At 44.4% G+C, this 24,022-nt stretch overlaps 1 protein-coding gene and 1 pseudogene across 2 annotated transcripts; one reads left to right on the top strand and one right to left on the bottom strand.

The window, feature by feature from the left end:
* The first annotated feature begins 132 nt into the window (after positions 1-132).
* On the top strand, positions 133-2,525 carry LOC115149448 (desmin). 2 transcript variants are annotated; one of them, XM_029692314.1, is made up of 4 exons: positions 133-776; positions 1,081-1,758; positions 2,016-2,060; positions 2,170-2,525. In XM_029692314.1, exons 1-2 carry the CDS (start codon positions 287-289, stop codon positions 1,755-1,757), a joined length of 1,167 nt encoding a protein of 388 aa, XP_029548174.1. In that variant the 5' UTR covers positions 133-286; the 3' UTR covers position 1,758; positions 2,016-2,060; positions 2,170-2,525. The 2 variants fall into 2 exon arrangements, with proteins under 2 accessions (XP_029548174.1, XP_029548175.1); XM_029692315.1 differs by lacking the exon at positions 2,016-2,060.
* Positions 2,526-5,521: 2,996 nt separating this feature from the next.
* Positions 5,522-23,450, bottom strand: LOC115148353 (nucleolar protein 14-like; annotated as a pseudogene).
* Between the last annotated feature and the right edge of the window lie 572 nt (positions 23,451-24,022).

Consider the following 24,022-nt stretch of genomic DNA (forward strand, 5'->3'; position numbering starts at 1 on the left):
CAAATGAAGACTGTGGTGCTGCAGGTCTTTGAAGAGAGTAATGATCCACATTTAAAACATGTCAAAACCCTGCAAGATTTTCAAGGGAGTCTGAGACATTCTTTGCGGCCCTATAAAAGCCACAGGTCGATCTGAGAGACTGTCAGCACAGCAGCAAGGTGGGCGAGCCAGCAAAGGGAGAGAACACCAGAAGAGGCCTTCCTTTTTAGTGGAACAGGAACTATATTCAAGAACAAACAAATAATCTGATTCTAGAAGACACTTTGTAGCACATTGAGAACCAAACATGAGAGGATCTTCCTATTCCCAGAAATCCCAGTCCCTGCAGGTGAGTGGGACACGCAGCAGTATGCGGGTTCAGAGCCCCTCTCCCTCCCGGTGCCGTGGATCCTCGTACAACAACCGTGGACGCTCCGGATACCAGGGCGGCCAAGGGTCCTCGGCCGTGGAGTTGGGCACAGAGATACACCAGGTCCATGCCAACGAGAAGGAGGAGATGCAAGAGCTAAACGTGAGGTTCGCAGGCTACATCGAGAAAGTCCAGGCCCTTGAACAGAGGAACGCCCTACTGACGGCCGAGCTGGCTGCGCTACAGGGCCGCTTCAAGGGAGGCCCCACTGGCATCGGAGAAGAATACAACCTCAAGTTCAAGGAGATGAGGGAGCTGATCGAAGCCTTGACCAATGAGAAGGGAGCTGCTGATATCGAGATGGGATACATTGAGGAGGAGGTGGAGGTGTGGAGAATGAAACTGGAAGAGGAGCTGTCACTTAAAGGTAGGGTCTCAGTCTCACACTGACCACTGTCTGGGGAGTGGGGAGATTTGCTGAAACTAATCGTATAGATTCACGTCACTTTTATATAGACATAAACAGTTGTTGGAGAGGGTATGTTGTACTTTTGTTTGCATGAAAAATGGAACCAGATATTTTCCTCCTATGTACAATCACACTTGATTAGTGTGTATACAGGCTTATCATACACCCCATCAAATACAATTGATGCCAATACTGTATAGAGTACTAACATCACTGCTGTTGTGTTTCTAACTCATCCACTCTCTATTTGTCCCATCTCCAGAGGAGGCAGAGATGATCCTGAGGGAATTCCGTCAAGACGTTGACAACGCCACTCTGCAGAAGGCTGAGCTCGAGAAGCGCGTCGAACAGCTGGTGGCCGAGATTGAGTTCCTCAAGAAGTTGCATGACGAGGAAGTTGCCGACCTTATGAAGCAGATTGAGGACTCCAAGGTGACCACAGAACTCGACGGTGACCGCCCTGACCTCGCCGCCTACCTCCGCAACATGCGCGCCGAGATTGAGACTGTGGCGGCCAAGAACGTCCAGGAAGCCGAGAAGTGGTACAAGGGCAAGTTCGAAACCCTCAAAGAAGTCGCCGGCAAGAAAGAAGAACAGATGAAGTCCATGAAAGAAGAGATCACCACCTTCCACAACCAGGTGACAGACCTCCAGAACCAGATCGACGGGCTGAGGGCGAGCAACGCTGCCCTGGAGCAGCAACTGGAGGACATGGAGATGGCCCACATGGATAAGGTTGGAGGCCTGGAGGGCATCATTGCTCAGCTGCAGCACCAGCTCTGCGAGACCAAGATGGAGATGGGCAAGTACCTGGCCGACTACCAAGAGCTGCTGCACATCAAGCTGAAGCTGGACGCTGAAATCGCCGTCTACAGGAAGCTGCTGGAGGGAGAGGAGAGCAGGCTGGGGATCTCTGCAGGGAAACAACCAGAAGCTTAAGGTATGTTGGTTAATGGTCATCGTGGATGGGTAACAGCTCCCCTAGTAGGGCATGAGTCATGTCAGATTGGAGGGAAATGTTGGGGAAACATTAATACAAGTTTCTTTAGCGCTCATCAAAGTGTGAGGTTTACAGAAGAAACGTGGTGATATCAGAAAATAATTCCCAAGTCAAATTTACAAAGCACTGATCATACTGCTTGCAAGCAGAGCACTGTTAACACTTAAAATAGAGCAACTTTTATTCCCATTGTTTAGGTGTCTAAATATCATTCCAGACAGAGGAGCGCTTCAGATCAAAAGGTAGACTCCCAGATTAGATCATTCCTAAATTGTTCTATTTAGTTTCTGTCTATGCTCACTGTGTTTTTGACAACCTCTATACGTACCATGTTTCTCTGCTCCCCTGTAGGAGCTGTCACAGAGGAGAGGACCACCTCAGTGTCCTGCAGTGTGGAGACTCACCCAGCTGTCAGACGGTCTGTCTGAGCACCCCACGTTCTCCCCTACCACCAAGCTTGTCAACTCCCCCTATCTTCACTCCTCTGTTCCACCTACCCTCCCACCCCATCAGCCCCCCACCTTCCCTCTGCCCCTACCCACTGTCAACCCCAGCCCAACCCCTAGCACATTCCATTACACCTTCCCAACCAGCCCACCCCTGTCAACCTCCCACCACCTCCTCCCAATCCTGCCTGCCCCTGTCAAACCCCCCCACCACCACCTCCTCCCAACCAGCCCACCCCTGTCAACCCCACCCCCTCATCCCAGTCCTGCCCGCCCCTGTCAACCCCCCCCACCACCACCTCCTCCCAACCAGCCCACCCCTGTCAACCCCACCCCCTCATCCCAGTCCTGCCCGCCCCTGTCAACCTCCCACAAACGTTGGAGTACCCTTGTCATGTCACGCTGTGCTACCGTATGGTTAACTCGTCAAAACAACACAGCACCTTTATTTGAAATGTAATTTAAACCCCCTTTACCCCACCTATTTTCATTTGATGTAACATAACTGAAGATGTTCACATAAATGTATACCAAGTACTACTTAATAAACAAAGCTTGACTTGAGTGCATTACAGCTGCTGTGGTTTGTTTCTGGTAATAATTGTGCATCTCTAAACAGTGTCAATCTAAAATGACTGGGTTTGTTGTTAGAGAAGTAGAAGTTCTTATCCACCTTGTATTAGAATATCATCAATACAAATAGAATGTTTATGGCTTTGAACAGATGCATACTTTTTTTGCAAATGTGCATAGTAAGATAAGTCAACGCAAAGGCTATTGGGACAGAGGAAGAACATTTGAATTCCATTTCAAGTATAGCAAATAGATACTGCATACCCTGGCCTTGACCCATAGTGGTGAAAGGAGTCGACACTCAAAATGTAGAACACATTTTCATGATAGGATGTGTCATTGTCAAGAGTCAATAACATGAAAACCATAAGCATTCTATACACACTGGTTAGAACAAAGCGACTCGATTAATATCAACCAACACAAACAGTGCCTCGCAAAAGTATTCAGACACCTTGGATTTCTTCACATTTTATTGTGGTACAAAGTGGGATTAAAATGTATGTATTTTTTGTATTTTATATATCTACATAAAATACTCTGTAATGTCAAAGTGGAAGATAAATTATAAAAAAAAATGAATAGAAATTAAATAACTAAAATGTAGCTCCCTTTGGCATTGAATACAGATTAGTTTTCATAGGTAATAAGAACTTCACACACCTGGATTGTGCAATATTTGCACATTATTCTTTAAAAAAAAAACATTAAGCTCTGTCAAGGTGTTGGGGATCATGGCTAGACAGCAAAGTCTTGCCATAGATTTTCAAGCAAGTCAAAATTGTAATTTGACCCACTCAGGGACATTCACTCTTCTCGGTTAAGCAACTCCAGTGTAGATTTGGTATTGTGTTGTAGATTGTCCTGCTCCCAGTCTCTGGTGTAAAGCAGACTGTGCTTATCTCCATCCCGTTTCTATTTAGCTCGATGTCAAGCATACCCATACCATGACACAGCCACCGCCATGAGTGAAAATAAGGAGGCAGTTATTCAGTGATGTATTGTGTAAGATTTGACCCAAACTTAAGGCTTTGCATTTAGGCCAAAATTCTATTCCATTGCTGTTTATTTTAGTGCAGTATTACTTTAGTGCCTTGTTGAGCAGTTTCATTCCTGCTCAGTTCAGGACGACTGCATCTTTGATGTGTCCGGGTGGTTTAATAAATCATCCACATCTACCAATCACTGCCCTTCTTTGAGGCTTTTGAAAAGCTCCCTGGTCTTTGTAGTTGAATCTTTGCTTGAAATGTAACACTTGACTGAGGGACCTTATAGATGTTTTATGTATGGGTGACAGAGAAAGGGTTAGTCATTCAAAAATCATGCCAACCCCTATTATTTAACACAGATTGAGTCCACGTACCTTAAGTCATTTGTTAAGCAAATTTTTACTCCTGAACTCATTTAGGATTTCCTAAACAAAGGGGCAGAACACTTACACATTTGTATAGTTGGTGTGTAAGTGTATAAAACATTAGGAACACCTGCTCTTCCCATGACAGACTGATCAAGTGAAAGCTATGATCCCTTATTGATGTCAATTGTTAAATCCACTTCAATCAGTGTAGATGAAGGCGAGGAGACAGGTTAAAGAAGGGTTTTTAAGTCTTGAGACAATTGAGACAGATTGTGTATGTCCGCCATTCAGAGGGCGAATAGGCAAGACAAAAGATTTAAGTGCCTTTGAACAGGGTATGGTAGTAAGGGCCAGGCGCACTGGTTTGAGTGTCAACAACTGCAACACTGCTGGGGTTTTCACGCTCAACAGTTTCCTGTATGTATCAAGAACGGTCCACCACCCAAAGGACATCCAGCCAACTTGACAAAACTGTGGGAAACGTTGGAGTCAACATGGGCCAGCATCCATGTGGAACGCTTTCAACACCTTGTAGAGTCCATGCCCCGACGAATTGAGGATATTCTGAGGGGAAAAGGGGTGCAACTATTTTAGTTAAAAATGTATCAAAAATAAATGAAATCCATTTTAATCCCACTTTGTAACTAAATGAAATCCATTTTAATCCCACTTTGTAACTAAATGAAATCCAAGGGGTCTGAATACGTTTGTACTGTAGTTGTTCTCAGCAATTTTAGTCAACAATGGTGAAAACAAAAAAATATAAAAAAAATACTACAAAGTCTGTAACTGACAGTACAAAGCAGTTATGAATAGATCAGTGTCTGCTGCTCCTCCTCCTCCTCTTCAGTTATGAATAGATCAGTGTCTGCTGCTCCTCCTCCTCCTCCTCTTCAGTTGTGAATAGATCAGTGTCTGCTGTTCCTCCTCCTCCTCTTCAGTTGTGAATAGATCAGTGTCTGCTGTTCCTCCTGCTCCTCTTCAGTTATGAATAGATCAGTGTCTGCTGTTCCTCCTGCTCCTCTTCAGTTGTGAATAGATCAGTGTCTGCTGTTCCTCCTGCTCCTCTTCAGTTATGAATAGATCAGTGTCTGCTGTTCCTCCTGCTCCTCTTCAGTTATGAATAGATCAGTGTCTACTGTTCCTCCTCCTCCTCTTCAGTTATGAATAGATCAGTGTCTGCTGTTCCTCCTCCTCCTCTTCAGTTATGAATAGATCAGTGTCTGCTGTTCCTCCTCCTCCTCTTCAGTTATGAATAGATCAGTGTCTGCTGTTCCTCCTCCTCCTCTTCAGTTATGAATAGATCAGTGTCTGCTGTTCCTCCTCCTCCTCTTCAGTTATGAATAGATCAGTGTCTGCTGTTCCTCCTCCTCCTCCTCTTCAGTTGTGAATAGATCAGTGTCTGCTGTTCCTTCTCATCTTCAGTTGTGAATCAGAGCCTTCCACTCTCCCTCCTGAGTGGCCAGACTGCCAAACAGCTCCTTCACCTTCCTCTTCGCATCCCTACACACACACAAAAACGTCAGGTCATTTCTACATGTAAAAGTATATTTTGCAGTGTGTAGACCTGGAATCAAATAGTAGTTCAAATAGTTGAGCTGTGTTTAATTGAGCCTGGCTGCCTGGAACCAATTAAATAGTCCCAAAAGTGCAAACCCTAGCCAGACCAAATCAAATGCTTTATAAAAAATGTAGTAACTTTTTGATTGATTAAGAGAGAAGGATGTCCTACAGACCTGCCCATGACCTCGCTGAGTTTCTCTGGGGCCAGGAAGCTGGTGTCTTTACGGATCTCGGTCAGAGCTCCCTTAAACTCCTTCTGATAGTTCTGGTTTAACCTCTCCTTCTCCTCCTTCATGTTCCCTCGCTTCTTCCCATAGTCCAGTCTAGACAAAAAAAAAGAAGAATCTAGAGAAAGTTCAAAATGAATGCCATGTAAAAAATGTAATTCAAATGTTAAGGTTTACAGCTAAGTGAAGGTAACACACTAACGAGGAAATAGTTCCACTACCTAAATCTTCAAGGAGTAATGCTTCACAACTAACTCAAATCAACGGTCTCTCACACTTCTACAATTTTTCTACTATCTTTGGTGTGAGCAACATGGGTTAAGGTGACACTCCAGAGGAATATCTTCCTTCTCTATCCCATCTTCAGAAAGGCATACTATACAAATGACTGAATTCAGAGGTCTTACTCACACTTCCACAATCTTTGGTGTGAGCAGTTTAGGAGGAATGGGTTTCTTCTTCTCCATGATCCTCCTGGGATAACAGAAACACAAAGTACAAGGTTATATTACAACTGTCTAATACGAGTTAAATCAGTCAGTCAACATCCACAGATAAAAGGAAAATAGGAAGCGCTGCTTTGCTTGGTAAAAATGTAAAAAGGGTGTTTTGCTGTCAGATACCATCCACTCACTAACCAGCTAGAAGATCATACGTGTTTAGAATACATTCCATTGTGTAGAGGAAAACCTCCTATAACAAAACATGTAGACTTGCAATCATTGACAACTAGTGGTGAAATAGTCTACATTTCAGTGAGGGTGAGCTGTGAACAAGCATCTTTCTACTGATTGACCACTATTCCCATTTGGTGATGGACAAAAACAAGGACTCCCTGTAGCGGCAGACAGGGAAATTAGGGGTAGTCCGGGGTTGGGGTCAATTTCATTTCAAGTCAGTCATTTCAGGAAGTAAATTGAAATTCCAATTCCCCTTATTGAAATTGACCCTGACCATAGTGTTACATACAGGGACACTAAGGTGACCACTGCTTCTTTTAAGCAAACAAACTTTTTTATTTTTCCATGCTCGATTTTGGACACTAATTTAGCGTCAAAAAGCAACATTTGCCCAGGGCTTGCTGACAATGCAGTTCCACTCACCTGTAAGGCTGTAGGGCACATTTTGACACGCCGGTGTTTGGAGAGCAGTATGCTGATTGGCTGGAAGATGTGGCTACAGGAAGTGAGTTCTCTGTAGAGTGAGGAGCAGCACTTCAGCAGGTCCAGACAAGTGGCCAAAGACAGCCTAAGGAGAGGACAGACGGTGGGACATCATTAGGACAGAAGTACACACTGATTTAATGACCATTTCAACAAACAGGCACATAGGAATTAACGGAAAAACACACTCACTCCGACACACAGAAAACATACACACTTCTCTCTCTCTCTCGCCCGGGGGAGGAGTGTGTGAATGCAGTCCACTACCCTACAGGATCATACTGACTCTAATCTCTTGAGGCTGATTCCGAGCAGCTAACACAGTGTTGATAATTACCACAGGGCTGACACTTCACACACACACACTCACTCCGTCTATTCACTCAGCATAGCCCTGCATCGGTCTTTGTAAGCCCCACAAGAATCTAGACAATTAGGATATAACCACACACCAAGTGGCTATGGGTATAAATGGTTTATGAGTAGAGGGTGTGTGTGTGTGTGTTTCAGAGGAAACAATCAACTGATTTAAAACAGGAAAATGGGTGCCAGTATCATTACTGCTCAAATAAAGTAACTAGGGCTGTGACGGTCATCGGTCTCCTCTCCTTTGCTCCTGACTGCCACGAAGTGGGTGCTGTTTTTACTAAGGAATTGGGTACATGTATTTAATGATACTCATTTGCTCCAAAACAAAAAGCAACAAAGTTTCATCACGTAAAGATTCCATGTTGCCACGGAAACAGACTCAACAGCACATTGGCTGCAGCCGTCTTCAGTCAGCTGTTTGTTCCACAACACCATTCTAAAACTGGCTAGACTGTTTGGCCTCCCGAGTGGCGCAGCAGTCTAAGGCACTGTATCGCAGTGCTTGAGGCATCACTACAGACCCGGGTTCGATTCCAGGCTGTGTCACAGCTGTCTGTGACTGGGAGACCCATGAGGTGGCGCACAATTGGCCTATGATCGTCCGGGTTAGAGGAGGTTTTGGCGGCCGGGATTTCCTTGTCCTATAGCACTCCAACAACTCCTTGTGGAGGGCCAGGCTCCTGCATGCTGACTTCGGTCGCCAGCTGGACGGTGTTTCCTCCGACACATTGGTGCGGCTGGGTTCTGGGTTAAGTGAGCAGTGTGTCAAGAAGCAGTGTGGCTTGGCAGTGTGGCTCTCGACCTTCGCCTCTCCCGAGTCCGTAGGGGAATTTCAGCGATGGGACAGGACTGTAAACTACCAATTGGATATCACAAAATTGAGAAAACTTGAAAATGAAGTTCTTAAAACGATTATGACGGTTATTTTATTTTCTTGGTGGTGTACCTCCATAATCATGATAAGGTCTCTACACCTGTTGTATTCGGCGCATGTGACAAATAAAATGTGATTTGACAATCGTCAGTTACACAATTATACAATTACCGTGCCAAGCCAACAACTAACAGCAGCACATATATTGATGACAATGATGACAGAATAGCACTAGTTCATCCACCTCAACACTCTTCACTCCTCCTCCTACACTACAATGGCATCCCAAATGGCACCCTGTTCCCTAATGGTCCTGGTCAAAACTAGTGCACTAATAGGGTGCACCCTACATCGTCCCACTCAATAACTTCAGAGGGGTCCACTTGAATTTGACACCTCATTACTAAACCTATTATTGAGAATAAGGGCTTGGATAATGGCAGAGGAGGTCCTGGCACTTTCATAGGACATGGCCTACTTGCTATACTGCTTCAGTCTCTCTCTCGCTCCCTCTCTCGCTCCCTCCCTCCCTCCCTCCCTCGCTCGCTCCCTCCCTCGCTCCCTCCCTCGCTCCCTCCCTCGCTCCCTCCCTCCCTCGCTCCCTCCCTCGCTCCCTCCCTCCCTCGCTCCCTCGCTCCCTCCGCCTACACACCAGATGTAGTGTGAAGGAGCAATAGAACACTGCTGACTAATTCTGACCAATTGTAATTATCCCATTGCCCACACTCACTGCCTGCCTGATCTCGGTCTCATCTCTGAAGACACACAGAACAATTTGTTCCCTAATCCGTTTAACATTGGGCCTAACCGTTTAACATAGAGATCTAAACAGGTCTGGATAGGTAGAATCAGTGTAGCTGTGTAGCTGAACGGCCTGGATAGGTAGAATCAGTGTAGCTGTGTATCTGAACAGTCTGGATAGGTAGAATCAGTGTAGCTGAACAGTCTGGATAGGTAGAATCAGTGTAGCTGTGTATCTGAACAGTCTGGATAGGTAGAATCAGTGTAGCTGAACGGTCTGGATAGGTAGAATCAGTGTAGCTGAACAGTCTGGATAGGTAGAATCAGTGTAGCTGAACAGTCTGGATAGGTAGAATCAGTGTAGCTGAACAGTCTGGATAGGTAGAATCAGTGTAGCTGTGTATCTGAACAGTCTGGATAGGTAGAATCAGTGTACCTGAACAGTCTGGATAGGTAGAATCAGTGTACCTGAACAGTCTGGATAGGTAGAATCAGTGTACCTGAACAGTCTGGATAGGTAGAATCAGTGTACCTGAACAGTCTGGATAGGTAGAATCAGTGTAGCTGTGTATCTGAACAGTCTGGATAGGTAGAATCAGTGTACCTGAATAGTCTGGATAGGTAGAATCAGTGTAGCTGAACGGTCTGGATAGGTAGATTCAGTGTAGAGGTGGAGCTGTGTATCTGAACAGTCTGGATTGGTAGAATCAGTGTAGCTGTGTATCTGAACAGTCTGGATAGGTAGAATCAGTGTAGCTGTGTATCTGAACAGTCTGGATAGGTAGAATTAGTGTAGCTGTGTATCTGAACAGTCTGGATAGGTAGAATTAGTGTAGCTGTGTATCTGAACAGTCTGGATAGGTAGAATCAGTGTAGCTGTGTATCTGAACGGTCTGGATAGGTAGAATTAGTGTAGCTGTGTATCTGAACGGTCTGGATAGGTAGAATCAGTGTAGCTGTGTATCTGAACAGTCTGGATAGGTAGAATTAGTGTAGCTGTGTATCTGAACGGTCTGGATAGGTAGAATCAGTGTAGCTGTGTATCTGAACGGTCTGGATAGGTAGAATCAGTGTAGCTGTGTATCTGAACAGTCTGGATAGGTAGAATTAGTGTAGCTGTGTATCTGAACGGTCTGGATAGGTAGAATTAGTGTAGCTGTGTATCTGAACAGTCTGGATAGGTAGAATTAGTGTAGCTGTGTATCTGAACGGTCTGGATAGGTAGAATTAGTGTAGCTGTGTATCTGAACAGTCTGGATAGGTAGAATCAGTGTAGCTGTGTATCTGAACGGTCTGGATAGGTAGAATCAGTGTAGCTGTGTATCTGAACAGTCTGGATAGGTAGAATTAGTGTAGCTGTGTATCTGAACGGTCTGGATAGGTAGAATTAGTGTAGCTGTGTATCTGAACAGTCTGGATAGGTAGAATTAGTGTAGCTGTGTATCTGAACGGTCTGGATAGGTAGAATTAGTGTAGCTGTGTATCTGAACAGTCTGGATAGGTAGAATCAGTGTAGCTGTGTATCTGAACGGTCTGGATAGGTAGAATCAGTGTAGCTGTGTATCTGAACAGTCTGGATAGGTAGAATTAGTGTAGCTGTGTATCTGAACGGTCTGGATAGGTAGAATCAGTGTAGCTGTGTATCTGAACAGTCTGGATAGGTAGAATCAGTGTAGCTGTGTATCTGAACAGTCTGGATAGGTAGAATTAGTGTAGCTGTGTATCTGAACGGTCTGGATAGGTAGAATCAGTGTAGCTGTGTATCTGAACAGTCTGGATAGGTAGAATTAGTGTAGCTGTGTATCTGAACGGTCTGGATAGGTAGAATTAGTGTAGCTGTGTATCTGAACAGTCTGGATAGGTAGAATTAGTGTAGCTGTGTATCTGAACGGTCTGGATAGGTAGAATCAGTGTAGCTGTGTATCTGAACGGTCTGGATAGGTAGAATCAGTGTAGCTGTGTATCTGAACGGTCTGGATAGGTAGAATCAGTGTTGTGGTGGTGCTTCCACCAGATCACTTCCACCTTACAGATCTGCTCTCTCAGTCTCAACTGTAGTGGTCTGTGCCCAGATCAGTGGTGAGGGTGAGCTGCAGCGTGGCAGACAGAGGCAGGCTCTGACAGCACCAGCGGGTCACTGCCCTTCCAGCTCTGCCTGAAGGGAGGCACCACTGAGTAACCTGGACGGAAGGAAGACCACACAGCAGCCTGTCATGCCAGGGGCCTGGGGCTCAGACGGAGGGGATCGGCCTGAGCATTTTCAAATTAAAACAGACAGGGCTTTGATGAGACAAAGGACTCCTCATGAGTAACATTTGATTTTACTTCCTGAATTGAATGATTTGAAATTGACCCCAACCCTGCAGTCTACCCAGCCACCGGGCCTTCAGTACCGTAGTAGTATAATCAGCCACACCCACTGTGATGTCAGTTTACATGTCAATCCACACTGCTGTGTGTAGTCTCATTATGTGCTGTTATGCAACTCAGTCAGCCACGTAGGCCTGGTCTCTCTCACTCTCAGAATTCCATTGTTAATCATCAAATCTGTGACATCAGAGCAGTAGAACGCTGCTCGTCCACTGTGGTCCTAATGAACACATAAATAACCAACAACCTATGACTGCTTGCCTGTCTCTATTGTGATTGCCTCGCTGTGTCTGCCAGCCACAGTCCAATAATACAGAGTGCTGTAGAGTGCAGTCAGGACACCATGGCACTAGCAGTGCCCGGTGAAATAGTTTCACAGCTATGCCAAGCCGTCATCGGCAGAATTTAAGCTATGCTAGATGTGAAGATCTCAACGCCGGTTCATGTTGATAGACTTAATGGACTTCAGTTTGTAGCGATGTTCTAATAATATAATACATGCCATTAAGCAGACAATGTTATCCAAAGCAACTAACAGTCATACCTGCATACATTTTACGTATGGGTGGTTCCGGGAATCGAACCCACTACCCTGGCGTTAGAAGCACCATGCTCTACCAACTGAGCTACAAACGACCGCTAATTAGATAAAGCAGATTTCAGCAATCGTTTGCTCCAGAAATAAATGTGCTACAGACGTTTGCCTCCAACCCTGGTATTAGACTGCTAACCTGGGTCATAGAACCAAATGGAAGCAAAGAGGCTGAAATGAGGAGGGACCTAATTGAATTTGTCCAATAAGAAAGGTTTGAATAGGACCAAGTGAGTTGCTGAGAAGATAGGGCAATAACTCATGAAGATAGAGAGACAGTAACACCATTACCTGTAGAGGTCTTGTCTGGCATGGCCAGCTGTCGTACACCCAGCAGGAAGTTGAGGTTCTGTCCTGAGCTCATCTTGGAGAAGGAGGTACTCTACAGAAAGGCAGCACCCCAGGCCTGATGTCACATCCTCTAGGCAGAAATCACGACAAACATTCACAGGCACACTAGGCTTGGACGATATACTGTATGTACCGGCTGAATCTAAAACCGAATATTGGCCCCTTGATAAAGGGCTACCTGCTGTTGTGTTAGATAGTGATCACTCGAGTCTGAAAGTGTTTTGGACAAAATTAGCATTGAGACGATGCGCAGTCGACGTCCCAACTGCCACTTATCAATATAACAAAATAGCATGACTCACTTGCTACGAAACATGGGTACAGGGGACCTGGGCAGCCAGACGTTACTCCGATAGACAGTGAAAACGTTGTAAAAACAAAAAGACATTTCTCTACAAAATATGTGATAGTATATCAGTCGCCAGTGATTTCATCAGCTGGTTTTAGCTTGTTGTAGTCTGTCTGCTGATAGTTAGCTTCACTGACAAACACAGGGATGGAATTGTAGATAGCTAGCTAAGGTCGGATGTTAGGCACTGATCTGATAAACAGCATGTAGCTTGTCACTTATTTACGATAGTTTGACAGCTTGCTGATGTTGTAGACATGTTCCCAGCAGTCAGTCCGTACCAAAGCACCAATCACTACGTTGTAACATTGGCTCAACTAAACACACAGCAACTGACTCGCTACTGTACTGACTCGGGGCAGAGCAGGCTATTCATTAAACCTCGCTCATTGTGATGAAATAATGTTACTACATACAGTAGCTAGCTTATGGAAGGAGCATTGCATTTAGTGTTGCATTAACTACGTTAACTGGTTGGTTATCTTCTCTGGTTTCATATGAAGGCTAACGCGTAACTAGTTAATAATGAACAGTTTGTGTAACTTACATGATCAAACTTAACAACAAAAAAACATAACTCCTTACCTATATGTAACAAAGACAACTTCGAAATTAAACATCAAATGATTTGCAGATATCTTGATTTATTCTATTTTTGAGGGCGTCGTTGTAGTGACTGTTGTTGCTAGGTAACATGGTAAGACAAATGGGAAGATGTTGCTGCCAAGGGCGCCGAGTCGATGAGAGGATTCGGGGGGCTCAGTGGAGCCCTAGAAAACTCACCAACTAGCGTTTGAGATGGACTCGTGAACGCACAAAGTGTTCGGTTTGACACTCATACTGGGGTATTTAGACATACCGACTGTATGATTTTCAATACCTTAAAAAAAAAAAATCTATATAACTATCTAAAATGTGCCAAATAAATTATATGCAGCCCAGCTATGATTTGGTTTGCTAACTTGCTAGCTAAGTGGCTAGATGTCAAGATCAAGCTTCTTGGTTACAGCAGAGACAATCAATCCCTTCCTGGATCAAGATCCATGTTTCAATTGTTTTGTTTTGTGCATCCCTTGTGTGCACTTCAGGTAATACCAAATACCCCATTATGGTACAGAAACCCTAGCACACACACACACACACACACACACACACACAAACACACACACACACACACTAGTGAAATGACTAGTCAAAAATCACAACTTTGCTAACGTACTAAAACGAGGCAAACATACACATATGCAGATCAACCATAATACAAACATAAATATGAAAAACAATGTCTATCTCCTACTACTCGATGACCTTTGACACTTCTGGTCTTTTCTCCAACTGCCATCTTTAGCTTCATCTTGCTAGCCAGGGAAGTGATACCACCAATTATCTGTGTTGGGGAAGGCTCTGATGTTCTCCGGCCTGTTCACATAACCTCAAACTCATTAAGCTGTTGGAGTGTGGATGTTACATAATAATACAACTTCCTTTCATCATCTTTTCCCCTGGCAAGTTTGCTTTGACAACACCACCATATTCAACACAGAAAAACAACATGACTCCTTGGGTCAAAAGGAAAGTCTGAGTCTTAATGAAAGTGCAGGCATGTGGCAACAGAAACAATTGAGCAACATCTGGAGCTGAGCCCTCTACATAAACATCACGATCAAAGCGAGAACACGCCGCTCTTCTCCTCTCAAACTGGTTCAATGCAGACCTGGAATCAAATACTATTTGAAATCATTTCAAATACTTTAGCTGTGCTTGATTGAGCTTGCCTGGCACAATGGATCCACTTGAATAGTAACAAACCCCGCCCATCTGGCACTCCAACCAGGCTAGAGCAAACGCTGAAAGTATTTGAAAGATTTCAAATAGTATTTGAATCCAGGTCTGGATCTCCAACTCCCTTCAAAAGGGAGACTGGAGGCCAAGAGAGACTTCTACTGAGGGTTGGGAAAAGGGTTGATTCGAAGGGGATAGGAGATGGAGATGATGAAATCCTATGAAAGATAAGCCTTCAGAAGGTAGACAGGATGGATTAGTTGAGAACAGAGAAGAAGAGGAGAGGGTGATTGAGAAGTCTTTATAATTGCTGAGAAACATGCTTGTTTGTGTTTCTATGGTGGTGAAGGAAGAACTTTTCCATTCCAGACAACTTGACACAGGCACACACACGCTGGTATAATAACCTTGGTGAGGGCCTGGCTGATGTACAGTAGGGCTGGGGTGGTGACGGAAGTCTGAGGTGGGGAACAGCAGCGCTGTTATCTTCAGGTAAATTATCTGAAAACAGAGAGAGAGAGAGAAAGAGAGAGAGCACAACAGAGAAAGAGAGTGAGAGTGACGTCACCAACATGTCAACTTGACAGAACAAAACAATTCGCACAGAAGTCGGGAGCTCACTGTCAGAAAACGAATGGAACAGAATCCACATTTGTCAGACGGCTATTTCCCGGTCTTTTTTCCTGACCTGACATGTTGTGCAGTGTTTCACGCAGAAAAATATAATAGTTCAGTGACAACAAGAGGTAGGAACCAGAACCATATAAGTACCATATCGAGGCGAGGGAAGACGGCCCGACCCTTGACCTCCAGTACCTCCTCCAAGCTGTGAGCGTTCTCTCCCAGGGCCGTCTGCGTTGCCTTGGAGGCAGCTTCAGGAAACAGCTGACATAGACCATACATCTGCCTGGGAGGCAGCAGGTAGATACAGGACATTTTGATCACAAGTTACATAAAAAAAGCCCAAACCAGGACCATTACTGGCTTAGGACAGCAACATCTATAGTACAGAAACCTGTAGTGCAGTGTAGTGTATCTCATTTATGGTATGTATGGTGAGAGACTGTAATGTAGCATAAGTACAGAGAGTATAATTTATTTTTATTTAACCTTTATTTAACTAGGCAAGTCAGTTATGAACAAATTCTTATTTAAAATGACGGCCTACCCCAGCCAAACCTGGACGACGCTGGGCCAATTGTGCGCCGCCCTATGGGACTCCCAATCACAGCCGGATGTGATACAGCCTGGATTCAAACCAGGGACTGTAGTGACACTGAGATGCAGTGCCTTAGACCGCTGCGCCACTCGGGAGCTGTGGAGTGTTACTCACAGGATTAGTTTGTCTATTGTGGAAAACTCTGGTGGACTCCTGGTGGCCAACTTATCCACATACGCCTCCAGAAAGCCAAATCATTTCTGAGGGCGAGAGAACGGCACAGTAGTTAACTGAAATAGGCTATACATTTACAGGTAGATATAGCAATATATTTGTTTTCAGTGCAATTTATATTTGTGTATATACAAATATTAGCATGAATTCCATGTTGAAATGGCTGAGGTAAACTCCACTAACCTGTAGTTGGAGTTTGTTGCCCATAGCCAGACTGGGGTGGTTAGACTTCTGCTTCCTGGCCAGGACGATACACTGGTGGTCAGCAGGATGGCCCTGGAGCAGGCCCTTCAGATCACTGTAGCTCTCTGGAGCTGGGAGGAGTAGAGGACAGGTGTACAGTGAACATGGGTGGAGACATTCTGAAATAACCACTAAGAAGAACTGTACACTGAGTGTACAAAACATTAAGAATACCTTCCTAATATTGAGTCGCACCCCCCCGTATCCCTCCTTTGCCAACAGCACAGACTCAATTTGTCGGCGAATGGACTCTATAAGGTGTCAAAATCTTTCTACTGGGATGCTGGCCCAATACTTCCCAAAGTTGTGTCAAGTTGGCTGGATGTCCTTTGGGTGGTGGAGCATTTTTGATACACACGGGAAACTGTGAAAAACCCAGCAGCATTGCAGTTCTTGACACACTCAAACCGGTGCAACTGGCACCTACTACCATACCCTGTTCAAAGGCACTTAAATCGGTTGTCTTGCCCTTCACCCTGTGATGGCACATACACAATCCATGTCTCAATCCATGTCTCAAGGTTTAAAAATCCTTCTCTAACCTGTCTCCACGCCTTCATCTACACTGATTGAAGTGGATTTAACAAGTGACATCAATAAGGGATCATAGCTTTCACCTGGATTCACCTGGTCAGTCTATGTCATGGAAAGAGCAGGTGTTCCTAATGTTTTGTACAATCAGTGTATATTGTTTTGTTAGAGGACTCGAGAGAGAGAGAGAGAGAGAGAGAGAGAGAGAGAGAGAGAGAGAGAGAGAGAGAAAGAAAGGATGTTTTTAAAATTCAAAAAAATAAATAAAGGGATAAAAAATAAAGATAAATCAATATTAGCTTTCAATTTGGAACCAGAAAATCATTCAAGGTCTAGATGTAGTAAGGAATTAGTCCTTTACCTATACAAACTGGATCCTATAACACAGGGTCTTACCTCAAAGTGTATGGGAGCTCTGCTTTAGCTGCCTCCGCCTGGGCTTTCCTCTCCTCCTCGCTCAGCTGAGTTTTAGTTGCAGGCTCTTCATCCTTCTCTTATTCCTCATGCTCTCCTCCCTCGCTTTTCTGATCAGAGTCCAGGTCTGAGTGGCTATCCTCCTCCTCCTCAGGTTCCTCCTCTTCACCTCCCTCTTCATCGTCACCCCCCTCCATCTCTCCCTCCTCCTTCTTGATGTTCCACTTCCCATCCTATAAAGAGAAACAGAAGGCATGGCTACTCATATTGGGATAGGGATGATGACATCAAAACCCATAAACATGATGGTCAACTCATATTAGAAACTGGGTGGTTCGAGCCCTGATTGCTGATTGGCTGACAGCTGTGATATATCAGACCGTATACCACGGGTATGACAAAACAATAATTTTTACTGCTTTAATTACATTGGTAAACAGTTTATAATAGCAGTAAGGCACCTAGGGGGTTTAGGAGATATGGCCAATGTACCACGGCTAAGGGTTGTGTCCAGGGACTCCGCATTGCATCGTGCTTAAGAACAGCCCTTAGCCGTGGTATACTGGCCATATACCACACCCACTCTGGTCTTATTGTTTAAATTACCCACAGACATACAATAAGGTAAGATAATCACCATCATTGGCTTCATTAGGAAATGCGTCAGCAGACTTTGTACACTAAGGTTCGCTGCTCCTCCAATCAAAACCTCTGGATTTAGAACCTCCTCCAACCTCTGGATTAACATAGAGGTTGGCGCTAAACTAAAGGACGACCGCACACAGGGCTATCGCAGACAACCCTAATGCTATGGCTGAGGACAGAAACAAGTACAAGAAGTCCAGCTACGACCTCCAAAGAGTCATCAAAAGGACAATATAGGAATAAAGTGTAATCATACTACACAGGCTCTGACACCCTCCGCATGTGGCAGGGGCTACAGTCCATTACAGATTAATAAAGGAAGACCCAACCATGATTTGCCTAACGATGCCTCTCTATCAGACAAAAAGTTACCTTGTCAGAGAGATTTAAATGGTTATCAAAATGTCCCGCCAGGGTAAGTCTACATGAAACACAGCCCTTAAGTGTTTCTAAAATCACATATGGGAAAAATGCATGATGGAAAAACCATTTCCCTGTTTGATGGCTAGGTTTTATGGGTATTATGACATTACCTCCACTGTGGGGCTATGACGACAATAAAGCATATTCTCTAATAGGTGAGGGAAGCTCACCTTTTCCTGTTTGGACTTGAAGATGAGCTCCTCGAGGAGTTGCTGTCTGGACTTGGCTTTGTGGTTCCCCTTATCGTCCTTCTCTCCTGGGGTCTTCCTTCTCAGTAGGCCTCCTCCGACGTAGGACGCAGTCAGCTTGGCTGGAGGACAGATGGATGAGAAAATGTCATCTTTATGGTCCCTACTTCAACAGATAGTATTTTTGTCTTTAAAAATAAGAGGTAGCACTACGTACATCTTTACTTACTCATAGATTACCTCCTATTTGTTTCTCTTCCTCTCCTCTACCCCCTTCTCTCTCGCAGCCCCCAGCTGTGCCCTGGACACCATGTGTGAATTAATCGCCCCCCATCTATCTTCAGAGTTCGTACTGTTAGGTGACCTAAACTGGGACATGCTTAACACCGCGGCCGTCCTACAATCTAAACTAGATGCCCTCAATCTCACACAAATTATCAAGGAACCTACCAGGTACAACCGTAAGTCCGTAACCATGGGCACCCTCATAGATATCATCCTGACCAACTTGCCCTCTAAATACACCTCTGCTGTCTTCAACCAGGATCTCAGCGATCACTGCCTCATTCCCTGCATCCGTAATGGGTCCACGGTCAAACGACCCCCCCTCATCACTGTCAAATGCTCCCTAAAACACTTTCTAATCGACCTGGCCCGGGTATCCTGGAAGGATATTGGCCTCACCCCGTCAGTAGAGGATGCCTGGTTGCTCTTCAAAAGTGTTTTCCTCACCATCTTAAATAAGTATGCCCCATTAAAAAAAAAATTGAACTAAGAACAGATATAGCCCTTGACTCACCCCAGACCTGACTGCCCTTGACCAGCACAAAAACATCCTGTGGCATTCTGCATTAGCATTGAATAGCCCCCGCGATATGCAACTTTTCAGGGAGGTCAGGAACCAATATACTCAGTCAGTTAGGAAAGCTAAGGCTAGCTTTTTCAAACATACATTTTCTTCCTGTAGCACTAATTCCAAAAAGTTTTGGAACACTGTAAAGTCCATGGAGAGTAAGAGCACCTCCTCCCAGCTGCCCACTGGGATAGGAAACACGATAAATCTACGATAATTTATCATTTCAATAAGCATTTTTCCACGGCTGGCCATGCTTTCCACCTGGCTACCCCTACCCCGGCCAACATCTCAACACCACCCGCAGCAACTTGCCCAAGCCCCCCCGCTTCTCCTTCACCCAAATCCAGACAGCTGATGTTCTGAAAGAGCTGCAAAATCTGGATCCCAACAAATCAGCTGGGATAGACAATCTGGACCCTCTCTTTCTAAAATGATCCGCCGAAATTGTTGCAACCCCTATTACTAGCTTATTCAACCTCTCTTTCGTATTGGGGGAGACACTTTAGACTCAAATTGTTATAGACCTATATCCATCCTGCCCTGCCTTTCTAAAATCTTCGAAAGCCAAGTTAACAGATAACCGACCATTTCGAACCCCACCATACCTTCTCCACTATGCAATCTGGTTTCCGAGCTGGTCATGGGTGCACCTCAGCCACGCTCAAGGTCCTAAATGATATTATAACCGCCATCAATAAAAGACAGTACTGTGCAGCCGTCTTCATCGACCTGGCCAAGGTTTTCGACTCTGTCAATCACCACATTCACCACATCACACCGCAGACTCAATAGCCTTGGCTTCTCAAATGACCACCTTGCCTGGTTCACCAACTACTTCTCAGATAGAGTTCAGTGTGTCAAATCGGAGGGCCTGTTGTCTGGACCTCTGGCAGTCTCTATGGGGATACCACAGGGTTCAATTCTCGGGCCGACTCTTTTCTCTGTATATATCAATGATGGCACTCTTGCTGCTGGTGATTCTCTGATCCACCTCTACGCAGACGACACAATTCTGTATACATCTGGCCCTTCTTTGGACACTGTGCTAACAAACCTCCAAATGAGCTTCAACGCCATACAACTGTCCTCTAAGTGCTTGCTTTTCAACCGATTGCTTCCCGCACCCTCCTGCCTGACTAGCATCACTACTCTGGACGGTTCTGAGCTAGAATATGTGGACAACTACAAATACTGTCATGGAAATATTTGGTCAATCATATTTCATAAATACCAGAGCATGTGAGTTCAAATAGACTTTTTATTACTTCATAATAAAATCCGAGCTGGATCATGAAAACAACTGCCTTCCGGTCTTGGCACAGAATACTTATACATTTGTCCTTCTTACGTCATCCTCATAGTAACTCCTCTTAATGGCTCATCACCTCTGGCATTTAGCCACCGTTATCATATTGCCTTCATATTAGGACATTCAACTTGTAGAGTCACGTAGGACCATAGCAACAGACCTCTCAGACCACTCTACAGGACTAACCAATACATGTTATCCTGCTTACTCCTCTGAAAGGAACAGGCCTGTTCTGGAAAAAACCCAAGAGGTGTAACCATAGTTGGCCATAACAGTTACAAGAATAACCACGTGCATGTCTAATGGTGTCCAATGACCTAGTGCACATAAACGTACACTAGTTTTGCTGGCTCCTTCTGAAATAAATAATTGCCACATATGTACTGAAAAATTCATAATATATCTAGGTGTCTGGTTAGACTGTAAACTCTCCTTCCAGACTTACATTAAGCATCTCCAATCCAAAATTAAATCTAGAAAGCAACAAAGCATCCTTCACTCATGCTGCCAAACATACCCTCGTAAAACGGACTATCCTACCGATCCTCGACTTCAGCGATGTCATTTACAAAATAGCCTCCAACACTCTACTCAGCAAACTGGATGTAGTCTATCCCAGTGCCATCCGTTTTATCACCAAAGCCCCATATACTACCCACCACTGCGACCTGTACGCTCTCGATGGCTGGTCCTTGCTAGATGTTGGTCGCCAAACCCACTGTCTCCAGGTCATCTATAAGTCTTTGCTAGGTGAAGCCCCGCCTCATCTCAGCTCACTGGTCACCACAGCAACACTCACCCCATAGCACGCGCTCCAGCAGGTATATCTCACTGGTCATCCCCAAAGCCAACACTTCCTTTGGCGCCTTTCCTTCCAGTTCTCTGCTGCCAATGACTGGACCGAATTGCAAAAATCACTGAAGCTGGTGTCTTATATCTCCCTCTCTAACTTTAAGCATCAGCTGTCAGAGCAGCTTACTGATCACTGTACCTGTACACAGCCAATCTGTAAATAGCACACCCAACTACCTCATCCCCATATTATTACTTACCCTCTTGCTCTTTTGCACCCCAGTATTTTTACTTGCACATCATCATCTGCACATTTATCACTCCAGTGTGTTAGGGTTGAACTGGCTATTTGTTTGCATAACCTATATAATATACTGGGGAAGCTATGCTACAATAATAAGTATATAAACTACAGATAAGTCAACTGCTGAAGACAAGAACTACACCCGGCGACAGGAAGTGCGTCACGAGGCTGGGAACAGCCTGCGCGCCGACGATAGGATGAGCAAGTTTAAACCACGCTCCTCCTCCCTCTGACAGGCCAGCAGTGAGCGGGAACTATCTCTGTCAGAGTATTTAAGCATGAACAAAGGATGTGTCGCTCTCTTCTCTGTCTGCCCTGCGTGGTGTCACAGAGAGACCGTATATATCATCATATTTTCCATTTGTACTATCATTCTATTTACTTAAAGATGAATTAAATAATCATTGCAAAACAAAGTTGCATGGTTTGTTTATATCCTAATACCAGATTCGAATTGACGCGACTTGACAAGTGTTAATACTAAATTGTAATTATTTCACCTCTATGGCCTATTTATTGCCTACCTCCCTACTCTTCTATATTTGCACACACTGTACATAGATTTTTATATTGTGTTTTTGACTGTACGTTTGTTTATGTGTAACTCTGTGTTGTTGTTTTTGTCGCACTGCTGTGCTTTATCTTGGCCAGGTCGCAGTTGTAAATGAGAACTTGTTCTCAGCTGACCTACCTGGTTAAATAAAGGTGAAATAAAAAAAGAAATAAAAAAAATACATCTCCTCCACCCCTTCTTGTTCTCTCTCACCCTGGTCTACAGCTCCCCACCAATTGTGTGAAGTCTAGGGTCATTGTGTATAGCCTTCCCTGTAGCTCAGTTGGTAGAGCATGGTGTTTGCAACACCAGGGTTGTGGGTTCGATTCCCACGGGGGGCCAGCACAGAAAAAAATGTATGAAATTGTATGAAATGTATGCATTCACTACTGTAAGTCGCTCTGGATAAGAGCGTCTGCTAAATGACGTAAATGTAAAAATGTATCTCACCTGAGAGGATTCCTTTCTCATCGGCTTCATCATCACTGTCTACCAAGTCGTTGAGCTTCTCCATCTCAGACAGAGACTGGTCGGTGTGGGTCAACTCCTCCTCATTCAGGTTGTACATGTCCTTCTTCTCCCCCACAACACACATATTTCAGAGGAGCACAGGGTCAGCCAAACTGTAGCCGCTTTTAGCAATGCGGTTGTATTTACATACACTAGCATTGCTCCCTATTGTATTGGGTTGCAAAAAAAAAGTCAGCGCGAAGCCAGAAGTTAAATAAAATTCAATGTCCAACTTACTGTGTGGTGTTAAATACACCCTCGTTGCTAAAAGCAGCCAAAGTGCAGCTCTGCTGGAGATAGTTTTGTGATTTATGTCAAATGGGCAGAGAAGAGAACAAGAGACGTGTGTCTGCCTGTATCGGATCTTACGTCTCTCCATTGAAAACCTCTCTCCTCTGGGTCCATGTTGGTGTCATATTCACCAAAGTGTCGGTCTATGAACTTATTGGCCTTGTCCTTTGTCTTATATTCATTCAGCAGTGTCTCTGTTTTTCACTGGGGAAGAAATGAGTTGCAAACTGCTGTTGATGTTATTTAGCATCCATCTAGCCTGGTCCCAAATCCGTTTGTGCTGTCAACTCTTATGGACAATCAATGACCATAGGAGTAGGTATAAATAAATATATCTACAACAAGCCTGGATCCATCCACGCCAGAATCTGTAACACTTAATGACCCAGTAAACTCAGTGTAACCATTACGCCATGTCTTCATTACTACCGCATTACCTTGTTGATGGCTAGTTGAATCAAAAGGGTACATAAACCCCTTGAAGTTGGAAGTTTACATACACTTAGGTTGGAGTCATTAAAACTCGTTTTTCCAACCACTCCACACATTTCTTGTTAACAAACTATAGTTTTGGCCGGTCGATTAGGACGTCTACTTTGTGCATGACACAAGTCATTTTTCCAACTATTGTTGACAGATAATTTCACTTATAATTCACTGTATCATAATTCCTGTGGGTCAGAAGTTTACATACACTAAATTGACTGTGTCGTAAAACAGCTTGGAAAATTCCAGAAAATTATGTCATGGCTTTAGAAGCTTCTGATAGGCTAATTGACATCATTTGAGTCAATTGGAGGTGTACCTGTGGATGTATTTCAAGGCCTACCTTCAAACTCAGTGCCACTTTGCTTGACATCATAGGAAAATCACAAGAAATCAGCCAAGACCTCAGAATTTTTTTTTAGACCTCCACAAATCTGGTTCATCCTTGGGAGCAATTTCCAAACGCCTGAAGGTACCACGTTCATCTGTACAAACAATAGCACGCAAGT

This window comes from Salmo trutta, chromosome 15 (assembly GCF_901001165.1).
Source record: "Salmo trutta chromosome 15, fSalTru1.1, whole genome shotgun sequence".
Lineage (NCBI taxonomy): Eukaryota > Metazoa > Chordata > Actinopteri > Salmoniformes > Salmonidae > Salmo > Salmo trutta.

What these genes read in the sequence shown, in the direction of transcription:
- LOC115149448 (XM_029692314.1), top strand. Translation starts at nt 287, where the DNA reads ATGAGAGGATCTTCCTATTCCCAGAAATCCCAGTCCCTGCAGGTGAGT. An exon ending in AGAGGAGCTGTCACTTAAAG is followed by an intron (nt 777 to 1,080) that starts GTAGGGTCTCAG and finishes TCCCATCTCCAG; the next exon opens with AGGAGGCAGAGATGATCCTG.